General features: G+C 40.2%; 2 protein-coding genes across 3 annotated transcripts in view; one reads left to right on the top strand and one right to left on the bottom strand.

Annotated features, from left to right (window-relative positions):
* The window catches only part of MIA3 (MIA SH3 domain ER export factor 3), an 80,621-nt gene extending 71,028 nt beyond the window's left edge, over positions 1-9,593 (bottom strand). Inside the window, exons 1-2 of one of the 2 annotated variants that reach the window (XM_013055558.2) lie at positions 9,500-9,593; positions 425-469 (exon numbers count right to left, since the gene is read on the bottom strand). In XM_013055558.2, coding sequence (XP_012911012.1) covers positions 425-431 — 7 coding nt within the window. In that variant the 5' untranslated portion in view covers positions 432-469; positions 9,500-9,593. Of the gene's footprint in view, positions 1-424; positions 470-9,459 lie in introns of both variants that reach the window. The other variant, XM_013055557.2, reaches the window with a different exon arrangement.
* A 99-nt stretch (positions 9,594-9,692) lies between these two features.
* TAF1A (TATA-box binding protein associated factor, RNA polymerase I subunit A) overlaps positions 9,693-25,819 on the top strand; it is a 30,079-nt gene continuing 13,952 nt past the window's right edge. The window contains exons 1-4 of the mRNA XM_004751450.3: positions 9,693-9,838; positions 11,448-11,570; positions 16,068-16,237; positions 20,672-20,785. Coding sequence (XP_004751507.1) covers positions 11,450-11,570; positions 16,068-16,237; positions 20,672-20,785 — 405 coding nt within the window. The 5' untranslated portion in view covers positions 9,693-9,838; positions 11,448-11,449. The remainder of the gene's footprint in view (positions 9,839-11,447; positions 11,571-16,067; positions 16,238-20,671; positions 20,786-25,819) is intronic.

Here is a 25,819-nt window from a genome sequence, read left to right as displayed (position 1 = left end):
TCTCTGTCTCTCAAATAAATAAATAAAATCTTTAAAAAAAAAAAAGGTAAAGCAAAACAAATGAAATCAAATTTGTTTAAAGATTTTTTAAAAATTTATTATTTTATTTGACAGAGATTACATGTAGGCAGAGAGGCAGGCAGAGAGAGAGAGAGAGGAGGAAGCAGGCTCCCTGCTGAGCAGAGAGCCTGATGCGGGGCTCGATCCCAGGAGCCTGGGATCATGACCTGAGCCGAAGGCTGAGGCTTAACCTACTGAGCTACCCAGGTGCCCCAGAACAAATGAAATCAATTTTAATAATACATTTTATTTAAAACAGTAGAACTAAATTATTATCATTTAACTTGTAATAAGTATAAAAATGAGATATTTTACATTTATTTCAGGTGAAATCTTTGAATTCTGGTGTGTATTTTATACTTACAGCACATTGCAGTTCAGACTAGGTACCTTTAAAGACAGCAACGATCTAGAAAGCAGAGATTAAAAATTAACATTAGATCCACACCATATAATTGTACATTTTTGCCATACACTTAAAGAAAAGCAAATCTTAAAATTCTGTTACAGGATATACAAATTTTTGGCCAAGCTCTTTTGGAACTTTTTCAAAAAGAGAAAGAATTATGGTGGTTATCTCAAAACCCCCAATATTTTGTTTGTTTGGCGTCAGAGATTGAGATTTCTGTTGGAATATCTAAGAATTTCATTGCTTCTTCAGATGAATTTGAAATATTTAATGAAAAACATAAACTATGGTCATCATTAAGCTCCTACACTAGTCATGTTTTTATCATTTATTTTTTTTTAAAACATTTATTTATTTTAGAGAGAGAAAGAGCATGAGTTGGGGGAGAGGAAGAGAAAGAATCTTAAGCAGACTCCCCACTGAGTGCAGAGCTGGATTTCATGACCTATGAGATCATGATTTGAGCCAAAATCACAAGTCCGACTTGAGCCATCCAGGTGCCTCTTTATAATTTATTTCTTATAATTATCTTAAACACGTTCACCGTTCTTGACAAATATAAAGAAACCCAGAATTATGTTTATATGGGTAATACAACAATGAGACTGCACAAGAGCCCTTATTCCTTCATTTAAATTGTAGAAAAACACAATTATGGGGAAGTAAGGGACCAGAACATGTTACTAGTTTAGGCAATGTTTCTTGCTAGACTCTCTCGGCATTTTGGGTGGGACAGTCCAACCAGCTGCAGGATATACAACCTTGAGCCTAGCCATGAAATTTCAGTAGCATTTTTAGTCATGGCAACAGAATAAAAAATTGCCCCCATGCACTCCCAAACTCCCCTTGGTAAGGATGGTACCACCCTCCTAGTTGAGAGGCACTGCTTAAGACTTTTGTTAAAATCTGATCAGTTAAGGGTGCCTGGGTGGCTCAGTGGGTTAAGCCTCTGCCTTCAGCTCAGGTCATGAGCAGAGGTGCCTTAAAAATATAATCTTTAAAAAAATGCACCCATGTTTATAAAAATTCTATATTTTGTGTTTTGTAGTTTTATCTGCTAAAAGAAAGATGATAACCTCAACCTAAAAAAAAAAAAGAGTCCCTACAGATCTAAGTGACTTTGCTCAACAGTTTGTTATCACTAAAGGTAATGCCACCTTCATAGACATCTCCTATTTCTGAATTGAATCTGTATTTTTCTTCTTCCAAGAAGGGTTTTATATTGTTCTATTTCCACCTTCTCACACGTGGTCCCTCTTCTACACTGTCTTATCTTAAATTTAGATCTGAATAAAAATGTATTGTTTTTCTTTGTGTTAATAGTCAAATCATGGGCACATGTTGAATTATTTGGAATGGATGTAGAAGGTTTGTTCCTTAACGAAAGAACATTTACTTTTAAAGATTTTATTTATTTACTTTGGAGAAAGAGAGAGTGCATGAGCTAGGTGGAGGGGCAGAAGGAGGGGAGGGGAAGTAGACTCCCCAATGAGTGTGAAGCCTGACACAGGGCACAATCCCAGGATGTGAGATCATGACTTGACCCAAAACCAAGAGTTGGACACTTAACTGAGCCACCCAGGTACCCCAAGAACATGCTTCTTAATTAAAACTTAGGGGGATATAGGCTGAGATGACACATGAAGATGTATTAGGATAATAATTATAATAAATGTATATCAACTTCATAATGGCTAATCTCATTTACACAATTATAACAAAGTTTCTCCACAATAGAACAGTACAATTACTTCTCAGCATTAACATCTACTGACTGTCTTTAAAGTACTCAGAAGAAGTACTAACTATCTAGTCCATGACAGTCATAAGGACTGCGGTGCATGATGGTATCAGTAACTGTTTTTTAGTAGGTCTCTTTTTGGAGGCAAAAATTAACACTAGTATGAGTATGTATTCGTAAAAAGTATATATATATATATATACACACACATACAATGTACTTTAAAATATAATATAAATATATTTAATATATATACACTTTATATATATTGATATATATTATATATAATAATTTAATAGAGATTTGATACTTAATATAAATATATTTATATAAATATAATATAAATATAAAATATATACTTTTAAAAGTATATATACACGTATATAATGTGTGTGTGTGTGCGTGTGTGTGCATGTATATCACAGCCAAATCTCTGTTGTGAGACTAGACTTCAATTTTTACTCTAAAGCAACAGTTGGCAAACTGTGGCCCACAGGCCAAATCCAGTTTGCCACCTGTTTTTGTGAATAAGGTTTTACTAGAACACAGATAAGCTCGTTTGTTTATATTTATCTATGGCTGCTTTTGTCCTGTAATAGCACAGTTGAAGAGCGGTGATAGAAACTGTATCACCCGAAAAGTCATAAAATATGTATTAACTCTTTACAGAAAAAGCTGCTGACCCCCACCATAGATGAAAAGTTTTTAAAAAATCAGAAAATATGCACATATAATTTTTTTTTTAAAGATTTTATTTGTTTATTTGACAGACAGAGATTACAAGTAGACAGAGAGGCAGGCAGAGGGAGAGAGAGAGGGAAGCAGGCTCCCTGCTGAGCAGAGAGCCCGACGCGGGACTCGATCCCAGGACCCCGGGATCATGACCTGAGCCGAAGGCAGCGGCCCAACCCACTGAGCCACCCAGGCGCCCGCACATATAATTTTTTAAAAGATTTTATCTATTTACTTGCCAAAGCAAGACAGAGTACAAGCAGGGGAGTGGCAGGCAGAGGGAGAAGCAGGCTCCCCTGCTGAGCAGGAAACCTGATGCTGGACTCGATCCCAGGACCCTGAGATATGACCTGAGCCAAAGGCAGAGGATTAACCAACTGAGACACCAGGTGTCCCAATTTTTCCTTTTTATGGCTAGAATGGGTTTCTGAAATGAGATGAAGGAGCTGGTATATTCTGAGACCAATGTCTCCTCCTCGTAAAAGGTGTATGTTTAGGACTAGAAAGCTTGACACTGTGTTATGTCAGAGGTGAAAAAAAACCTAGTGAAGTTATTTTGATAAGATTTAAGAATTGTCTTTTCTAGAGAATTTTGAGGTGTATCTAATTTTTGGCATACAGATAATGATAGCTTTTCAACATAGATGGGAATAATGTCTTACTCCATGAGTCTAATGTGCTCATTATTATGTGTAATAATTTTTTAAAGATTTTATTTATTTATTTGGAAGGGGGAGAGAGAGAGAATGTGCACACACACACATGCACATGGGGAAGGAGCAGAGGAAGAGGGAGAAGCAGGCTCCCTGCTAAGCAGGGAGCCTAACATGGGGCTCGATCATAGGACCCTGGGGTCATGAATTAAGTTGAAGGCAGATGCTTAACAGACTGAACCACCCAGGTGTCCCAATATGTGTAATAATTTCACAACTACCATCTAACATATGAAAGTATCATAAGAGGCTGTCTCCTGGATTGTAAGCACATTTTAAAAACCTAACATTAACTTTTATTTTTTTGCTTATTGTAGATCTCACACTCATAAAGGTAGGGGTAAAATACATGGTCAGTTCAGTCTGATTGCCTTGCAAGTTTTGGCCAGTTTATTTTTCAGAGACCTATTTCGAAACGGACTTTTTAAGTTGATTTTGGACTCCATCGACAATGAAATTGTTGTTCAATCTGTGAGACATTACATTACAAGGTTTCTATGTTTAATTTGGCCTAAGTGGATATAAGGAATGTAGTATTTTTATTTTGAATCATGATAAAGTAAATGCATTAGACTTACTTTTTGCCACAAAGAGTATAAAACTGGACAAACTACTTAGAGCAAATATTTTTAGGCATTGATAAATAAGCAGGCCATGATTGTCATATCTGAGAACAAAACACACAAGGTAAACTCCATAACTAGGGAAGTGAAACTCAAGTAAAGTAGTCGCCTGCCTGAGAAGAGGATAAAGTTATCAGAGGTCAAAGTTTCTGAAATGGCTGGAATTTTGTGGGTTAGAATACCTGAGCTGTGGTACGTGTGTGTGTGCATGCGCAGGCATGTGCATATGCACATGCACATGCACGTGTTAGGTTGGTGGGACACAAATGTGCCAGGAAGTTTGCCTGCTGCAGGAGGAAGCCTGAAGAGTGATACTAAAAATCATGCAGTGCTAAGAGACATTGGATTTCCAGCCCGACCCAAGAGCAGCAACCTCACTAATACTTCAGGCACTCAACTGAGAATCCAGAACCAAGCCCTAAGAGAAAGAACTATGCAAGAAGTAAGAGACACATGCTAGGGCCATGTATAAAACCAAAATGGACACATGCTGCTAATAATAGTACCAAGGCTAACAGAACAAAGGACCCGCCAGTAATTAATTTTCATTATGCACAAATATAATACCCTTTAAAGGAAGACAACAAAATCCAGACTCCCTATAATGTATTCTCTACAACCATCTAATATATAATTATTTATTATCAAACATACAAAGAAATAGGAAAATGGGAAACCATATGAAAGAAGTAGTCTATAAAGAAATTTCTGTGAGATGACCCAGCTGAAATCAAGAGTCAGACCACTAACTGACTGAGCCACCCAGATACCCCTAGACTCTACCTCTCTCTCTCTCTCTCTCTCTCTCTTTCTCTTTTTAGGTACTTTTTTTTTTAAGATTTATTTATTTAAGAGAGAGAGAGAGCACATGTGGCTGGGAGAGGGAGAGGGAGAGAGTTCCAAGCAGAGTCTGCACTGAATGTGGAGCCCAATGTGAGCCTCAATCTGATGACCCTGAGATCATGACATGAACTGAAACCAAGAGCTGGATGCTTAACCAGCTGTACCACTCAGGCCCTTCTTGACTCTGCCTCTTAATGGGAGAAGCTACATGTATATGCAGGCAGACAGGAATGGGAAGGATTTCTGGCAGCTATTTGAAGATAATCTATTAGAAGGAATGAAAGCACTGAAAATAGTAAACAAATGTAAATATAAAAGGCATATTATATATATATATAAAGAAATGAAGAGATATGTATTGCCATACATATGTGTATATATATGTACACATTTGTATATATATGCCAATACATATCTCTTCATTTCTTTAAAGTACCTGTGACTCTTTAAAGCAAAAATGATAATGAGTATAGATGTAACATATAAGACAATAAGACACAAAGGACTTAAGGGTGGTGGTAAATAGAACTATATAAGGTAAGACTCCTTATTTTATGTGAAGTATCACAATTTTAACTCTAAGTAAATTGATAATTTAAGAATGCTTATCATAATTCCTAAAAATATTTCTAAAACAGTAACACAAAAAGATAGTTAAAAGCTAACAGAGGAATTCTAATGGAATACTAAAACATTTGATTAATCCAAAAAATGGCAATTAAGTGAGAGCAGAGGAACACAAAACTAATGGGACAAATTGGAAACAAATATCAAAATGATAGAATTAAATTCAATAATATAAATGATTACAACTAATATAAGTGGAGAAAACATACCAAATAAAATGTGAAGATTGTCAGACTGGAATAAAAATAGGAAGATCCAACTAATTACTGTCTATAAGGGAATCACATTAAAAAACACACATAAGTTGAAAGAAAGATGGAAAAATATAGAACATACAAACAGCTAAGAAAGCTGCAGTGACTGCATTATTGTAAGAAATTTCATTTAAATATAAGGGTTTATTGGGGCACCTGGGTGGCTCAGTGGGTTAAAGCTGCTGCCTTTGGCTCAGGTCCTATCTGAGGGTCCTGAGACAGTACTCCATATCTGGCTCTCTGCTCAGCAAGGAGCCTGCTTCCCCCACCTCTCTGCCTGCCTCTCTGCCTACTTGTGATCTGTCTCTCTGTGTCAAATAAATAAATAAAATCTTAAAAAAAAGATAAGGGTTTATCAGCAACAGATGATTTTTCATAATGATAAAATGGTTACTCTGTCAGGAAGACATAAGAGCCATTGTTGTTAATGTGCTACAGTATCAACACTTCAAAATACATAGGGGAAAAACTGACAAAACTAAAGGAAGAAAGAAACGAATCCACAGTATATGCAATTTTAACTCCCCTATTACAGTAATTAAGAGTACCACTGTATAAGAAGTCAGTGATGATACAGAAGATCTGAACCAAACTACCAACTACCTTAACCTCATTGACATTGACCAAATACAATGTGCAACAATGGCAGAACACATGCTTTTTCACTGCCCATGGAACATTTATCAATATAGATCATATCAGGGGATAAAATAAGCCTCAACAATTTTCAATTTGTCCAATGTCAACAATATGGACATCTGACAAAGTCTGTTTTCTGATCATAGCATAAATAAATTGGTACTCTCTAACTAGACTGATGAAGAAATACAGAAGATGCAAATGAACGGTATCAGTGTTTTAGTTATCTATTGCTACATAACATTCTACTCCAGAATTTAGTGGATTAAAACCACCACCATTTCATTGCCCACATTGTGAGTCAGGAATTTGCACAGAGTTTCGTGAGAATAGTTCACTCCTCCTTCACATGGTTGCAACTAGACTCACTCCTGCAGTTGAATTCAGCAGTTGACTGATCTGGGTCTCAAGGTCTGGGAAAGCCTGTCTCATATGTATGGAATTAAGATGCAGACTGTTGGCTTCATGTGGCTTCTCTCCATGTGCTATTTGATCTGTCGGGAACCCTTTCTTCACGTGGCCTTTCTCACCAGTAAGACTGCTTGAACTGGGCAAGAAAATGAAGGCATGCGTTTGAGGATATAGCTTTTTTCTCTTCTCAATTCTAAGTCTGGGGTGGGATCCTAGCCTATGTATTTTGGGGAGTTTGTAGTTAGATAATATTTTTCTCTATGTTATTATGTAAGCTGTCTTTATGTTTTCATTTTTGCTACACTCCTTTTTTTTTTATCTTGTTCATATTATGAGCTGTGATATAGTATAGACTATATATGATGATGTCTTTTTTTCCAAATGTTTGGTTGTCTAAACAACCTCCCCACTCTGCCCTCTGCCTCTCCCCCATCTCATATGCATACTCGCTCTCTCTAAAATAAATGTATCTTTTTTTATTTATTTTTTTTGTATCTTTTTTTTTTTAAAAAAAGATTCATTCTTAACCTTATCTACAGTTATCTCAAGTTATCTGAGGATGTTAAATAAAATTTTTTTTTCCACTTTTGTGAGAGCATAGATTTGTAGCTTTACAAAATCAGTTCTGGGTTGGTTTGAGTGAAATTATACCTTGTGAAATTCAAGAAAGGAAACTTTTTCAGGCGGAGCTAGGAGGCCAGAAAGGAGAACTCAGGCCCTACCTCTCATTGCAGCCCTTTGCAGACCCAACAGGAAGAGATGACCTTGCCTTCCCAAAAGGAAGAAACCCACTTCACTATCCCAGTAGGAAAAAGATTTTCTCCATGCCCAGTAAAGGCCCAGGAAATGAAAAACTGTCACAACTCAGCCAATGAAAAGCCAGCACACTTTGAAGTCTCAGTTTACTCCAATGGACTTCTTGTTTATAAGGGCTCCTCCCAACTCTCCCTTCTCCTATATATCAGAGTGGTCCTCTCCTTTGTTTTCTGGACTTGGCTATGGCTTTTGCTATAACTCTCTTGTCCCAAATTGCAATTCCTCCGCTATTCCTACGCTTGATCTTAGCCCAAAGGCCAAGAAGTGATCCTCTGCTATTCCTGAATAAACACATTTTGCTGGTAAAATAATAAGCTCATTTACTTTCAAGGGCAACAACCTCATGGCAAAGGAAGAAATGTAGCCAGATCAAGCCTCTAGACTAGAAGATGATGGCCATGTTATTTCATTTGTGTGCCTTGCTGGACCACATCACCTCGATCAGCCTTGCTGTAGAGCACAGGCTTGAGTGAGGCAAATGGGTTTCAACACAAGGAACAGCCGTAGGAACTTTTCTTTCTTTCTTTTTTTTTTTAAAGTAATCTGTATGCCAATATAGGGCTCAAACTCACCACACTAAGATCAAGAGTCGAATGTTCTACCAGCTGAGCCAGCCAGGCATCCCTGGAGCCTTCTTGCAAACTCAAACCTAACTGCATGATGTTGGCGAGGAAAACGCAGAATCACCTATTTCTGGCATATTAAGGAATTCCTGTAGAAATTCTTACATCCTTTAATCAGTTCTACAATACTCTGATTCTGTCCAAGTGATTCACTTTCATGGGGAGGGAAAACCCAGAGATTCCTGTGGGAGCCTATGCCATTATTTGTGCAGCCTTAGGTATGAACAAAATCTTTGCGATGACTTTAAAGCTACCTCCTTTTAACTTTTACTCCTCGGTCCCAGTGCTGCTCTCTGACGCAATGCAAAAACGGTCTGACCCTTCAACAGACCGAATCTCCAAAACACGGAGATACATATTGTGTTCCCATGAGTCTCTGCTTCTTCAGGGTCATCTTCCCCAGAACTCCTCAATTTCCCCTATTTCACATTTAATCGTCTTACTTTTGACCTCTCTTTCATGTGAGTTCATCAATGTTCCTCATGCAACGTGACCCCAGTGTGTCCTAGAGCCACAGAAGAGGTGGCTCTAGGACACACTGGGGTGACGCTGCATGAGGAACAGTGCCTCTAGGACACACTGGGGTCACATTGCATGAGGAACAGTGGCTCTAGGACACACTGGGGTGACGTTGCATGAGGAACAGTGGCTCTAGGACAGACTGGGGTCACGTTGCATGAGGAACATTGATGAACTCACATGAAAGGACACTGTTGCCCAAATTTGGGGGTGGGGGTGGTGTCAAATCCCTTAAACTCAAAGCTAAAACTTTAATCAAAGAGAAAAAAAGATTTCGAGGAAGCAGTTAAGAGGTTAAGCTGATTTTGGTCAGGACCACCAGCCACGCCCCGGAGGCTTGCGCAGTGCGCCCTTGAGCTAAGCAAAAATTTGAAGGTTTTGTACCGTGAATTACCAAAGTGACATTGTTTCACATTCTCCAAAGTGACACGTTTTTTTCGACTGCTCACCTCATCCAGCCACCACCCCCTCGTCCCGGTCTCCACTTGCCTTTAAAGCCTCGCATCTTCCCACCCGGGCACACTCACGCGTAAAACCACGACCAACCCAAAGACAGGGCGGCACACCGCCGTCACTTCCGGGGGCCGCCGCGCACGGCGTCGCCTCCGCCGCGGAAGGAGGGTTTAGGGGCGGAGCCGCGTCTGCGCGCAGCCAGAAAGCGCCGGCGGACTTGGCGCATGCTCGCACGGAGGCGTCTCTAACTTCGCTTCCGGTGGCGGGTCGCTCGCGAGGTGCCTGAGTTAGGAAATTGCGTTCAGAGCGGCGGGAAGGATTGGGCCGCGTCTTCCGTCCATCGGTCATCGCCAGCATCCAAAGTAGAACCTGAAGGTCTGTGGTAGGATTCTCCCATGTTCTGCTGATACTTTCTCCTGGTGTCCTGAAACCTTTATTTCTGAGAACGAGGCGGAAGGGGCGAAGCAGCCCTGATGGTTCCCGCGGCAGGGGCGCGGCACCGGCTCCGTCTGTGAGAATTTGGGACGCGAGAGCTTCTGGAAGGGCTCGTTAAAACACGTGGGCGTCGCATGCAAATTTCACTTTCACGCCCGTGCTCCTCCACCACAGAATCTGCCTTTAAAAGGTGTTCGCAGACCTGTACCCCTGGGGATAAAAATATATGTTTATGAAAAATAAAAAATTAAAAAAATAATAATAAAAAAAAAAGTGTGCTCTGGCTGTGATGTGGAGTAGCACAATTGGAGGCGGGATAACTCGTTGGAAAGCTAATTAAGGGATGGGGACACAGTTTGAAGATGTCCTGAACTAGGGTAGTGGATAGGACTGCGGAGAAGAGGGGAGGCTGGAGTCACTCCAACAAGTAGTATCAGCAGGACCTACTAATCAGCTGGACGTGGGGACAGAGGGACGAGGACCCCGAGCATCTTGAGGATGAAGTCCACACTCCGCCGGGGGTGTGGCTGTCTCTCTGGGTTCGTTGCCCACCATCCGTTCTGTCTTCTGACCCCCTCCTCTCCGCAGACCCGGGACTCTATTCATGCCAAGTAGTCTGACGACCTCGTTCCTACAATATTGTCCTCTCCTTTCTTAGGACGTTGGGTCAGGTTACGTAATTTAATTAAGCCCCTCGGTTTGTTCAACATGAAAATGGAAGAAAACAATAGTACTTTTTTTAGGGTACTTATAAGGATTAAAAGAGAATTTAGGGGCGCCTGGTGGCTCAGTGGGTTGAGCCTCTGCCTTCCGCTCAGGTCATTCATGACCCCGGCTCAGGTCATGGTCCCAGGGTCCTGGGATGGAGCCCCACTTCTGGCTCTCTGCTCAGCAGGGAGCCTGCTCCCCCCCCCCTCGCCTGCCTCTGCCTACTTGTGATCTCTGTCAAATAAATAAAATCTTTAAAAAAATAATTTATATCCTTGGTGTGTAGAGAGGGATTGATATATTAACTACTATTCCTATTAGTATGCTTGTATTGTTTTATTATGTGTCATTTGTTACTCCCTCTAGACTTATATGTTTTTTGTGTTTTTTTTTTTTTTTTTTTAATTAAGAAGCAGTATCTTAGTTATCTTTGTATGTTCTTGTAACCGGAGTAAAGATTAAAATTTTTTTTAAAAGATCATTTATTTGGGGGCGCATGGTTGGCTCAGAGGGTTAAGCCTCTGCCTTCAGCTCAGGTCATGATCTCAGGGTCCTGGGATCGAGCCCCGCATCGCATCGGGCTCTCTGCTCAGCAGGGAGCCTGCTTCTCCCTCTTTCTGCCTACTTGTGATTTCTGTCAAATAAATAAAATCTTTTAAAAAATCATTTATTTTGGCTGTTGCTGACATAATTTTATTACTTACTTTAAAGAAGCTGCCTGGTAGAATTAATTTCACTGAACAAATGTTATTTATTAGGTAAAAAGGTGGCAGTATTTATAACTAAGAAGGCTGTGGAATAAGATGTACAGAAAGTAACTGATATTCTCAATTTGAAACAGGTATGAGTGATTTCAGTGAAGAATTGATAGGGTCCAAGACAGAGGATGAGCAGGAGGAATCATATGTATTCTCTGGTACAGGAATGTCTTTTCCTTGGCTGCAAAATCATATAGGGACTATTGGTAAGTAAAATAATGTACAGCCATCTTAACTTTAATGTAAGGAGATGATAAGATTCAATATGGACACAAAGTGAATAATCAAGTTGAATAAACAAGTTGCTTTATTCAGTTTTCAAGATGGGACTATATGAGGGTTTTTGAGGCTGTAAGCAAAAAAATCAAAAGAATATATATTTTTTTGCTACTTTTCCTTTGATGTAATAACAGTCTGTATTATGGTAGATATACTTTTTTTTTTCTCTAACAATACTTACTAGGCACTGATATGCCTAGCATTGGCCTAATACTGGAGATACATAGATGAAGAAGATAGGGCCATTGAGGAGCACATACGTAGGAAGTGCTTTTAAGAAGTTTGGATGGAATTGCACTGAAATGGGGCGCCTGGGTGACTCAGTTGTAGCCTCTTCTACCTTGATGCTTTTAAAATATAAACTGGGCCAAGAAAATACTCTTTAAAAAGGCACTATTTGGGGCACCTGGGTGGCTCAGTTATTGTCTGCCTTTGCCTCAGGTCGTGATTCCAGGGTCCTGGGACTGAGCCCTGCATCGGGCTCCCTGCCCAGTGGGAGGCCTGCTTTCCCCTCTCCCGCTCCCCCTGCTTGTATTCCCTCTCTCTTTGTCTCTCTCTCCATCAAATAAATAAAATCTTCAAAAAAAAAAAAGAATTGGATTGAAATTATTCCTAATAGAATTAATCTATAATAGATTTCCAAAAAAGAATATTTCCCCATATAAATATAAGTATAAACAAGTAAATATAAATAAGAGTTTTGTGGGCTATCTTTTCTGTAAGGATATATAAAAGAAGTGTTTATCTGTATATGGGCATGTTGGATGGTGTAGTTGTGGGAATATATTAGAATTTACACTTATTGCCTTCAAATACATCTCTCCTAGCCTAGCCCTCTTTCCCCTTGACTGAGATTCTTTAGCTCTTAGAACTTGCTCCAATTTCTTTATCTTTTAGTGTAAATATTATCTCATTTAATTATCTCTGGAAATTCATCCTCAAATCCACGTGCTGGGTATTTTAGAGATGAGAGAAATGAATTTCAAAGAAGTTAAACTCTATTATGTTGGTCTCAGGAATTCAACCCAGGTCTGTTGAATCTCAGAGCTTATACTTCCAATAACAAATATATTTTTTAAATGAGATAATATATGTAAAGTGCCTAGCACAGAGTCTCAAGCTTAGTGAGTGTTGGAAAAAATAACTTCTTTCCTCTCATTTTATTTTTGCTAATGAATGCACGTGGTTCAAACAAGGTGTGAATGGATGGCCCTCAGAGGGAGTGCTGTTTTCTCCCATAGTAGGGATAGTCCCATAGTCACTGAAGTTCCTGCTAGTTAAGACATAGTTGGGCATGTTTCTGTCATCAGTGTTCTATAGAGAGCTTGTGTCAGTCTAAATCAGATAGGTTTCAGACCAGAATTTATGTGCTTAGAAGTGTTTCATAAGTTATGGATAGCCTGTTAAACCCAAAATACTTAATGTCTGCAATGAGAAAATAATTTCAGGTAATACTGACATTGTAGTAATCAATAACCATAATAGGAAAACAAAATTGCCTAGCAATTTTTTTTTTCTTCCTAGTAGATAATCTTTCAGGGTTCTGAAGAGTATGCCCCCTACACTAAAAACTTTGAAAGCAGGGGCCAATCTGGATTAAAACTATATGTTGAGTACCTAGAAGAATTGAGTACCTGAAATAGTACCTGACTCAAAATAGTGCTCAAAAAGTACTTGTTGAGGGCACCCGTGTGGCTCAGTTAAATGTCTGCCTTTGGCTCAGGTCTTGATTCCAGGGTCCTAGAATCGAGTTCCACATTGGGCTTCCCGCTCAGGGGAGAGCCTGTTTTTCCTTCCTCTGCCCCCCGCCCCCACCGCTTGTGCTGTCTCTCTCTCTGTCAAATAAGTCCTTAAATGTATTTGTTGACTGACAAGCTTCCACGTTCTTTCAAGGGTATTAGAGATGGGTTGATGGCACTGGCTCTTTATTGTACCTCATTCCATGTCAAAATTTCTTCTCCTAGGCAGTTATTTTTGAAAGTGTATCAGCAGCAAATAGGATGATCTTTTGCTCATAAAAGAATGAAGTGAGAGATATTCCTGAGGTAACTAGGCTAAGTTGGAAGGCAGAAGGGGAAGTCCACTTTCCAGTCTGAGTGGTGAAAACTTGAGGGGGTAGGTGGGAGCGTGGCCTGAGGTCAGTTCTCCTTCATGTGAATAAATGAGGTTTTAGAGAAGAAGTGCTCTCTCAGTTTTCCAGACTACCTCCCTGGTGTTGCTGCTGGTCCTGGGCAGCTTATTTGTAGATCTTGCTAAATGTAGCTTCTTACTCAGAGATGTAGGGCGGCATAGTATTCTGCATTCCCGATAAGATTCCTCAGTGATCCTAAAGGCTCTTCTTTCCGGGACCACACCGAATAGCAAGCATCAGGATCCCCAGGTGATGTGTTTCTATTTTGAGTTTGAGTTTGAGAAGCACTAGTGTAGAGCAGTAGTCTTCAAACTTCTTTGCTCGCTTTTCCTTTTTTTTTTTAAATTATGTATTGCCTTGCATGGTTTTAAGATGCTATCAAAAAATCATATTGGAAGTTTAATAGTTGCAAAAGATATAATTTCCAAATTAGATTGGCATTTTTAAATGAAATTAGTTTACTGCTTTTACTGATATATCCAATGGAATCTAAACAGCATAGGAATGTGATATGCCTTTCATCATCCACTTAAAAATATTTATGAAAAAGATTTTAATTGATGGAGATTTTATACTGTTTATTTTCCTTTCATACTTTCATCTTTGTGATAAAACTGTATATCTACATTTAATTATTTTTTTGTTAATATTCTATAAGGCTTTAAGTATTAAAATTCATTTTAATGAATTTTAAGGCTTTAAGATTAAATTCATCTGGAGTGGCACATCATAATTAGTAATTATACACAGCTGATGAAAAACATAAGTATTAAAGGTTGTATTAAAATACTCTCTCTCAGGAGCGCCTGGGTGACTCAGTCTGTCCATCCGACTTTGGCTCGACTTTGGCTCAGGTCGTGATCTTGGCATCCGTGGGATTGAGCCCCAAGTCTGGCTCCCTGCTCAGTGGGGAGTCGGGTTTCCCCTCTGCCAACTAACCCCCGATCTTTCTTGCTCTGTCTTGAAAATGTAAATAAAATCATTATCTCTCAAATAAATAAATAAAATCTAAAGAAAGTTGTTGGGGGGTTGGTGGTGCCTGGGTTGCTTACTCGGTTAGGCGTCTGCTTTGGCTTGGGTCGTGATCCCAGGCTCTGGGATCAGCCCTACATTGGGCTTCTGCTCAAGTGAGGAGCCTGCTTCTCCCATCTTCCTCTGCTGCTCCCCCTGCTTATGGGCACATTGTCTCTCTCTCTCCCTCTTAAATAAATTCTAAAAATAAATAAAAGTTGTGTTAAAATTTGAAAATAAATTTTAATTTCTTTTTCAGTTTGATAAATACGGTGGTCCCTTTTTTCCAATTATTTCATAAATCTATGAAAGAATATTATGTACTTCCAGAATGAGAAAAGATTTTAGGGGCGCCAGGATGGCTTAGTGGGTTGAGCCTCTGCCTTCCGCTCAGGTCATGATCCTAGGGTCCTGGGATGGAGCCCCACATCTGGCTCTCTGCTTAGCAGGGAGCCTGCTTCCCCTTCTCTCTCTGCCTGCCTCTCTGCCTACTTGTGATCTGTCAAATAAATAAATAAAAATCTTAAAAAAAAAAAAGAGGAAACAATTTGGCTTAAATTCTCCTTTGTTTTCATTGATATAATTCTGAGAAGTCTTAGTTACATAAGTAAGTAGATGGCACTAGATAGAGTGTAATTATAGCAATGTATCAGGTTTTGGAATTCTTGAAACACTGATGAAGAAATTGCATAGTGCTCTATTAAAAAGAATTATTAGATCCTTTCACGTTTTTTTTTTTTATAAAAAGATTTATTTATTTACTTGAGTGTGAGAGAGAGAGCGCCAACTGGGGCAAGGGGAGGTAGGAGAGAGAGAATCCCAAGCCCACTCCCTGCGGAGCTCAGAGCTGGATGTGGGAGTTTTGTTTCAAGTGAAGCTAGCTTTGATATGAGGGATGGGCTGGGTTCAGTAAAAACTACTGTTCCACTTGTTAAAACTTCTGCTTATCAGGGTGCCTGGGTGGTTTAGTGGGTTAAGCAAATGCCTTCAGCTCAGGTCATGATTTTGGGGTCCAGGGATCGAGCCCCACATCAGGTTCTCCGCTCAGTGGGGAGTCTGCTTCTCCCTCTCCCTCTGCCCTTCGCCCTTGCTTGTGTGCGTGTGCTCTCACTCTTTGCCAAATAACTAAATAAATTTTGGGGGGGGGGGAGAAAAGACTACTAGAAATAACAAAAGAAAGAACTCTGTTAAAAAAAAAAATGAAACCTGCTTATCCGAAATCAGTTTTTTAAACTTGAATTGGGATCACTGTGGGTAAAGACTCTTCTCTTTTTAATCATAGCAACCGGAGGAAAAAAGGAGAAGGATTTTGCCCAGACAACAAGTGCTTGTTTGAGTTTTATCCAGGAAGCGCTGCTGAAGCACCAGTGGCAGCAAGCTGCCGAATACATGCACAGTTACCTCCAGATCCTGGAGGACTCGGACAGCCACAAGAGGCAGGCCGCTCCCGAGGTAAGTGACTAAGGGGCGCGCGAGTCTGCCAGAGGCCATCACAGACCCGGGGCCTTTCTGCCTGCACAGCTCTGTCCTGAAGAGCCTTTGCAGGATCTCAAATTGATTTTTCTTAAAAGTTACTTAAAGTAGTTTTGGGTGGAGAGTTTGTATTGGGACGTTGTTTCTCGCACTTCTTTTTACTTACTAGGCTTTTAAAGGCTACTCAGAATAGTTCGAACTCTCGGATTCCCCACCCTTCTTTTTTCCTTCCTTCCAGTATTCTTCCTTCTTTCCCTGTGTCATTATTTTCCCCTCTCTGTGGGGTGATGGTCCCTATCCTACAGACGTGGTATTTCTGCCATCTTAAAGTTGTCTCTTGACGCCCCACTTCCTTCACAGGTGTGCCCCGGTTTTCCACTTCAGCTTTCAGCAAAACTCCTTGAAAGAATGTGTGGACTGGTTCTCTCTAAACCCTCTCCAGTTAGGCTCCCCCAGCAGCCAGCATCATCATTTCTTCCACATTATCTTGTCAAGGTCAACAGTGCCCAGTTCTCATTGCTCGTATAACCTGCTCTGTCAGCAGGATTTGAGACAGTAGATTGCTCCCTCCTGTGTGATAAACTGTCTTCATCCGGCTACCAGGACTCTGCAGTCTCTCTCCGTTTTTCCTCGCCTCACTGGCCTTCTCGGCCTCCTGTGAAGTCTCCTCTTCTCCCTGGCCTTTGGACTTGTGAGTTCCCCAGAACTCAGTCCTTTGTCCTCTTCTTTATCTGAACTCACTCCTGATGAGCTCATTCAGTTTCATGGCCTTAAATTTAGTCTCTATGATAGATGAGTCCCATTTGTGTATCTGTGGCCCGGACATCTTTTCGTGTCTGCCTTCCTGTTTCCAGCTGTCTATTCCCCATCACCGCTCGGATCTCTAACAGCCCTATCACACTAACATCTCTAAAATGATCTGTTCTTCACCATCAAACCTAATTTTCCTCACCGGAGGTGATGGTTATTTTATGTATCTGATCACTGAGGCCAGACTCTGAAGTTCTCTTTCTTTCATACCCCATATCCAAACTGTGAAAAAATCCTGTTGGCTCTACATTCAGAATTCAGTCTGAGGGGCACCTAAGTGGCTCAGTTGGTTAAGTGTCTGACTTCGGTTCAAGTCATGATTCCGGGGACCTGGGATTCAGCCCCCATGTCAGGCTCCCTGACTCTGCTTGTCCCTTTCCCTCTGCCCCTCCCCGACTCATGGGCTTTCGTGCATGCTCTCTCTCTCAAATAAATAAAATCTTAAAAAAAAAATTCAGTCTGAATACTACCCAACACCTACATTGCCGCACATTGATCCAAGCCACTGTCCGTCCCCTCACTTAGATGACTGCTTGCCCTCCTGCAACCCCGAGTCTCTTTTCAACATGGTGACCAGGGTGATCCTTTACCAAAAAAATTTTATAATTAACACACCATGCAGTTCACATATTTAAATTGTACAATTCAGTATTTTTTCACGTATCCATGGAGATGTGCAGCCTTTACCACCGTCTAAATTTCAGACATTTTTGCTCTCCCGCCCCCAGAACAACCCTGTGCCTACTTGCAGTCACTTGCTGTTCTGCGCCTCCTTACCCCACTCCCCAGCCCTTGGCAAGCACTAATCTACTTGATACTCTGGATATTCCACGTAAGTGGAATGTTTTCAATTTTAGCCTTAATTGCAATATGTATTAGTACTTCATTCCTTTTTTTTTTTTTTTTTTTTAGTTTAATTCTGAGAGCGCAAGAGAGTGTGCACGTTCAAGGGGAAATGGCGGAAGGGGGAAGAAGAGGGACATGCAGACTCAGGGCTCAGCACAGAGCCCAGTGCACGGCTCGATCTCATGACCCTGAGATCATAACCTGAGTGGAAATTGGGTTGGACGCTCCACTGACTGAGCCACCCAGGCACCCTGTACTTCATTCCTTTTTTTATTGCAAAGTAATATTCCATCACGCTTTATGTATTGCTTTATCAGTTGTTAGGCACTTGGGTTGTTTGCACTTTGGGTTATTATGAATAATGCTGCTATGAACAATTTGTGCACGTGTTTTTGTTAGGAATATATATATATTTTTAAAGATTTTATTTATTTATTTGACAGAGAGAGATCACAAGTAGGCAGAGAGGCAGGCAGAGAGAGAGAGAGAGGAGGAAGCAGGTTCTCTGCTGAGCAGAGAGCCCGATGCGGGACTCGATCCCAGGACCCTGAGATCATGATCTGAGCTGAAGGCAGCGGCTTAACCCACTGAGCCACTCAGGCGCCCAGTTAGGAATATTTGTTGAAATTTCTCTTGGGTATGTTCCTAGGAGTGGAGGGCTGGTCATATGGTGACTTTGTTTAATCTCTTAAGGAACTACCAGACTGTTTTCCAAAGTAGCTGCACCATTTTACATTCCCCCCAGCAGTCTGTGAGGGTCCCTATTTCTGCACATCCTTGCCAACTTTTGTTGTTGTTTGTCTTTTTGATGATAGCTGTCCTAGTGATTGTGGAGTGGTATCTCATTGTGGTTTTGATCTGTATTTCCCCAGTGACTCAGGATGCAGCACGATCCTTTTAAAACATAGGTCAGGTCAGGTCACTTTTGTGCTGAAAACTACAGTGACTTCCCATTTCACTCAGAGTAACAGCCGACGTCCTCACGACCGCCTGCAAGTTCCGTATGGTCTGTATGGTCTTTCCCCCTTTGACCTCTCTAACCTCTCTAACCTCATTTCCTATTACTCAGAGACTTGTTTGGTTTTTTCCTCCAGCCTCAGTAGCTCCTGGTTCTTGCTTGAACGGGGCTGTATGTACCTTTGCTGGATTGCCTTTGCCTTACTTGGAAAGGTCTTTATTCAGATGTCACTTTGATATCCATCAAGTCTCATTTTCACTGAGGCCTGCCGTGACTGTTTAAAATGGCAACTCCGTGCCACGCCCCTCCACTTGCCAGCTGTCTCTCCTGATCCCCTTTGCCTGCTCCGTTCTTTTCCTGCAGTACTTGCAATTTAATTGTTCTGTTTCTCCGTTATGGCCTGTCTCTCTACAGTAGAATGTAAATGTCATGAGGGGAGGGGTCTAGAACAGGGCTTGGCGTATACACTTTTAAATTTGTTCAGTAAAATACAGTTTATCCATAAATAACTTCACATGAATATCTCAAGTAGCTTTTACTAACATAGTAAACATTATACCACTTAGATACTTAGTAGAGCCAAAAAAACAATCTGATCAAAGAAAATTTAACTATTGGTTGAAAATTTAGTTTATGGACAAAGCTATGTGCATCCATAAAACACTGGACAAGTTATGTTCTTTCTGTTGAAAATTTGTGTTGTAAAATGAAGGATTTTAATCATTGGTTTTCAGACACTTGTCTGCTTCTTTTATTAAACACTTTATTTATTTATTTGAGAGAGAGAAAAAGGGATAGAGATGAATGGGGGGTGGGCCAGAGGGAGAGGGAGAAGTAGACTCTGCTGCGTGCTGGGCGCCACAGGGGGCTCCATCCCATGGCCCCGAGATCACAGCCTGAGCCAAAGTCAGCCACTTACCCAGCTGAGCCACGTAGGTGGCCTTGTCTGCCTTTTCCTGACTTAGCTGGGGCTTTTGTTGAAAATACAGATTCTTGGGGCACCTGGGTGGCTCAGTTGGTTGAGTACCTGCCTTTGGCTCAGATCATGATCCCAAAGTCCTGAGATGGAGCCCCACATCAGGCTCCCTGCTGAGCAGGGAGTCTGCTTCTTCTGCTTCCTCTTCCCCGCCTCCCTGCCTTGCATGCATGCTCCCCTTAATAAATAAATAAAATCTTTTTTTAAAAAATGAAATACTTTAAATTGGGGTAAGAGAAACAGAGTCTCAGTTCCATGAAAAAGAAAGGCTCCAAGTTCTGTCACTGCCATTTTGGTGCTTTGGGGAGAAAATATATTTTATTAAAATTTGACTGTAGCTGATAACAAATTTTAAGTTGGAGTTCTAAATATAGATTAAATATCGTCAAGAGTTAACGAGCTTGATGGATCTCAGGAAACATCTAGTCCGTTGCTCTCATTTTGTGGATAATAAAGATGAGACCAAGAGCAGTGGAGAAGCCAGTGTTAATAGAAACCATGTTTTCTGCCTTAAATATTCTTGCCTTCATACTAAAGATTCTATCTTCTGTATGGGTCTTAACTTCTTACCTTCTCTAGACTACAAACTTTAAAATTGCACTAGTATAGCCTTCTGCTATTTTAATTTAATGGATGGAAGAAGCTTTACCACATAAGATAAAATAGTTTTACTGGGTGAAATGAGAAACAGCAAAATGTCGACAGTAGTGGTATCCAGGGAAATGAATTACTGGTTGTAAGCAGAGAAAAATACAGCATTCTTAGACAGAAATTTTTTAAGGCAAGGATTTTACAATTTCACTCGTAATTTCTGTTTTGACAGATTATTTGGAAGCTTGGAAGTGAAATTCTATTTTATCATCCCAAAAGCAACATGGAGACTTTCAATACCTTTGCTGACAGGATGAAAAACATTGGGGTCATGAATTACTTAAAGGTGAGGTTGGGGGAACCAGGTGGTGGCTTTAGAGAGGGCACGGGTTGCATGGAGCACTGGGTGTGGTGCAAAAACAATGAATAATACTGTTATGCTGAAAATAAATTTAAAAAAAAAGTTAAAAAAATTTAAAAATAGTTAAAAAAAAGTGAGAATGCAGGTTTTGTGAATTTACATTTGCAGTGTTCATTTTTTAAAGAAATTGTTTGTCTCAGTAATAAGGTAGGGGATAACGTGAAAGGTATGGAGAAGGGTAGGACACCTGGAAAGATAAAAGTGGATGAAAGGAAGCGTTGGGAAAGCCATTGCTTCTCCGTTTCCTGCTACGCACCTTGTTCTCTGAGAGAAAATACCTTCTCTTTATATATCTGTGGGGGCCAAAACCAGTCCTTGAACAATGGCGCTCATGCTTTATTATGGTGATGGGCCAAACCCTAACCTTTCAGCTTTAGTCATTTCGTCATTTGCTTATTAAGTCATTCTCTAGGAATTGGTGCTTTTGGAAAAAGGAAAGAGCGAAAACGAATTGGGAATTTGAATGTGTGGGAAAGGGTTTTTTCCCAGCCTCATGAAGATAATAATCTACATATAACATTGTGTGAGTTTAAGACTTACAGTGTGATGATTTGACCCATGGTTTTTTGTTCTTGTTTTTGTTTTTGTTTTTTAGATTTATTTATTTATTTATTTGACAGAGAGATCACAAGTAGGCAGAGAGACAGGCAGAGAGAGGGGGAAGCAGGCTCTCTGCTCAGTAGAGAGCCCGATGCGGGGCTCAATCCCAGGACCCAGAGATCATAACCCGAGCCAAAGGCAGAGGCCTAACCCACTGAGCCACCCAGGTGCCCCAACCCATGTTTTTATCGTTAAACGTTTACTGCATAAGGTTAGTTAACACATCCTTCACCTCACATAGTACCATTTTTTGTCGTTGCTATGGTGAGAACATTAAAGCTCTACTCTCATAGCAACTTTAAAGTATTCGATCCAGTGTTACGATGGTGGTTACCATCCCATTCATTAGATCCCTGGAATGTATTCATCTTCTCACTGAAAGTTTTACCCTTTGACTTACATCTCCCCATGTCCTCCACCCCCCCAGCCACCATTCTACTCTCTTTGAGTTTGATGGTTTTAGATTCCACATGTAAGTGGTGAAACCACACAGTATTTGTGTTTTCTCTGACTTATTTCACTTGACATACTGCCCTCACAGTCCATCCACCACATGTTAACCAAAAATGGCAGGATTTTCTTCCTTTTTTTTTTAACTGAATAATAATCCATTGTGCATGTGTATTTATGTAGACATATATGTTATTTTATGTATTCATCTGTGAGATGGACACGTAGCTGTTTCCATGTCTTGGCTATTGTGAATAACACTACAGTGAGCGTGGGAGTACGGAAATCTCTAAGATAGTGATTTCATTCCTTTTGGATATAGACCCAGAAGTGGAATTGCTGGATCATATGCAGTTCTACTTTTAGTTTTTTTGAGAAACCTCTATCCTGTTTTCCATAGTGGCTATATTTATATTCTTATCAATAGGGTACATGGGTTCCATTATCTCCACATTTTAGGCAGCATTTGTTATCTCTCGTTTTGGTAATAGCCATTCTGATAAATGTAAGATGATAGTTCCTTCTGTTTTTGATTTGCATTTCCCTAATGGCTGGTGATGTTGAACACCTTTTTGGGTACTAGTTGACCAATTGTGTGTCTTTGGAGAAATGTCTATTCAAGTCCTCTGCCCATTTTTGTAATTGGATGTTTAAAAAAAATGTGTATGTGTGTGTGTATATGTACATTTATTTATATTTATAGATATATTTAGGTTTTATTTATTTATCTCTACACCCATCATAGAGCTCTAACTCACAACCCTGAGATCAAGAGTCATATACCCCACTGACTGAGCCAGCCAGGCACTCCTGGGTTTTTTTTGCTATGGAATTGTATGAGTTCTTATATATTTTGGATACTAACCCCATGTCAGTTATGTGACTTGCAGGTATTTTCTCCCAGTCCATAAACCACCTTTTCATTTTGTTGATTGAGTCTCTTGCCGTACAGAAACCTTTTAGGTTAATACAGTCCCATATGTTAATTTTTGCTTTTGTTGCTTGTGGTTTTGGTGTCATATCCAAAAAAAAAAATAATTGCTCGGACTGATGTCAGGGACCTTTTTTCCTCTGTTTTCTTCGTGGAGTTTTATGGTTTCATGTCTTAACATTTAAGTCTTTAATTGATTTTGAGTTAGTTTTTGTGAGTAGTATAAGGGAGAGGACCAATTTCATTATTCTGAGAGTGTCCCGTTTTCCCATCACCTTTTATTGAAGAGACCATCTTTGCTCTCAAGTATTCTTGGCTTCCTTGTCAAATATTAGTTGACCATAAATATATGGTTTTATTTCTGAGTTTTTTATTCTGATCAGTTAGTCCATATGTTTGTTTTTATGCAAACCATACCACTTTAATTACTGTAGCTTTATAATATAGTTTGAACTAGGAAGTGTGATGCCTCCAGCTTTGTTCTTTCTCAGGATTGCTTTGGCTATTTGGGGTCTTTGTGGTTCCATACAAATTTTAGGATTTTTTTTCCCCCTGTTTTTGTGAAAATGCCACTGGAATGTTGACAGGATTACATTGGCTTCATAGATGGCTTTGGGTAGTATGAACATTTTAGCAAAATTAACTCTCATTCCATTCATAAAAATGTGTTAATATTCCTAATGTGTAGGTGGAACTTCCTCTCCAGATTTTTTTTTTAATTAAAATCTCATCCAGGGACGCCTGGGTGGCTCAGTTGGTTAAGCAGCTGCCTTTGGCTCAGGTCATGATCCCAGCGTCCTGGGATGGAGTCCCACATCGGGCTCCTTGCTCCGCAGGGAGCCTGCTTCTCCCTCTGACTCTGCCTTCCACTCTGTCTGCCTATGCTCGCTCTCGCTTGCTCTCTCTCTGACAAATAAATAAATAAAATCTTTAAAAAAAAAAAAAATCTCATCCAAAAACATTGAGGTGTTTCCAGACTGTTAGATACCTCCCTCTTTGTAGTATATATTTGACTGAAAGAGTACTTTTCAATAAAGCTTTAAAATGCTTTGCTTTTTATTTTTTTTCAATATCTCTAAATAAAGTTATTGAAACACAGCCATACCCATTCACTTTGTTGTCACAGCTGCTTTTAGCATGACAGATGACAGAGTGGAGTAATTGTGACCGAGACCATATGGCCTACAAAACCTAAAATATTTACTCTGTGGTTCTTTATTTTGTTTTGATTTTTCCTTCTTTCTAATTTTTTTATTGCAGTAAAATATGTAAACACATATTTTATACATACCATGCATAAATAACATAATAACATATTTTATAACATTTTAACCAGTGTAAGTATACAGGTCAGTGGCATTAATGACATTCACAGTGTTGTACGACCATTACCAGCATTTCCAAAACTTTGTCATCATTCCAAATGTAAACCCTGTACCCATTAAGCAATTACTCCCCATTCCATCTTACATAATAGGAGGGTCAAATTTTAACTAAATTATTGGTTGGGTTTTTTTTTTTTTTTTAAAGATTTTTTCTTTTTTTTTTTTTTTTTATTTGACAGAGAGAGATCACAAGTAGGCAGAGAGGCAGGCAGAGAGAGAGAGAGAGAGAGGAGGAAACAGGCTCCCTGCTGAGCAGAGAGCCCAATGCGGGACTCGATCCCAGGACCCGGAGATCATGACCTGAGCCGAAGGCAGCAGCTTAACCCACTGAGGCACCCAGGCGCCCTGGTTGGGTTCTTTTAAACCCATAGAATCTATTCAGTTGAAGTGAAGAAACCTGAAAGAAACCTATTTCACACTCCAGAGTTTGAGGGTGATAATTAGGATAGGCAGTAAAACATTTCTTGTTAATAATTTAAGAAAACCACTTACTGCTATCTTCCAGATAATGTGCTAGACGTAGACCTTGCCGCAGAGGGAGAGAGGGAGACAGCCATGTACATGGAATAAATTACTCGTATCAGAGTAGAAACGCCAGTGAGAAGGCAAAGGAGGGGAATGGTCTCTGGAATTGGGGAGTGCTGGGAGTAAATGAGTAGGGGAGTCAGGGAAGGAAGTGATGCTTCAGAAGAGGCTGAAAAAGTGAGTGGGTGTTCCCTGGGAGTATTAGGGGAGAGGATGGGCGGGAATGGCACGGTTGACGAGAATGGCAAGGTTTGCTAGCCCTGCGTCCACCAGTGCTTTGGTTACTCTAAAAGTCACTGGGTAGAAGCCACGGGAAGTCAGCTGGGCCCTCTGTGTCATTCCCAAGGAGCTTAGATTTTATTCTGTAGACAGTGGGAGACTTGAGGGGTTTTACGTAAATGAGATTTCTTTGGCAGCCACATGGAAGTGGATTGTAGTGGGGGCAGGAGTGGAGAGACCAGCTGAGAAATCATTGCGATAGTTTGTGATGAAGGCCTTGAACTCTGACACTTCTCACGTGATTAACTGCACTTCCCATTATTCCCCTCTTTAGTGTCCTCCATACCTGGGATGCTCATCCTTGGTGTCTTTATTCGTATGGTTTCTGGATCAGGCACTGACTTTTCCATCTGAACCAATGCCATTCTTTAATGCTCCTTCTTAAGATGTTTTCTCTAAGCTTGTATGACATGTATAGAATAATCCTGCTATGGACCAAAGTAGGTACTAGGTGGTATGCAAATATCTTATTTAATTCTCATAACAGCCCTCTGAAGGGTTAATAATTGTTCCATGTAACCCATCAGACAGACTCACAAAGGGCAAATAACATATTCAGCTTTATGTAGCTTTAGGGAGCAGCTGAACCAGGAGCATCTGTCTTGAAAGCCCCTGTTTGTTTTACTAGATCACATTGTCTTCTGTGAGTGTATATAATTTAGCTCATTTCCATAGTGTTAATTATTTCATGTATCTTTTCTCTTTGCTGAATTGACATTTTTGATGACAGAGACAATGTCGTTACATCATCTGTGTGCTACCAGGGTCTTAGCCTAGCGTCTGTATTCA

This window comes from Mustela putorius, unplaced genomic scaffold, assembly GCF_011764305.1.
Source record: "Mustela putorius furo isolate JIRA1106 unplaced genomic scaffold, ASM1176430v1.1 tig00000508_pilon_pilon_pilon, whole genome shotgun sequence".
Lineage (NCBI taxonomy): Eukaryota > Metazoa > Chordata > Mammalia > Carnivora > Mustelidae > Mustela > Mustela putorius.
The sequence above is the reverse complement of the archived record's forward strand: the minus strand, read 5'-3'. Positions and strand labels throughout refer to the sequence as shown.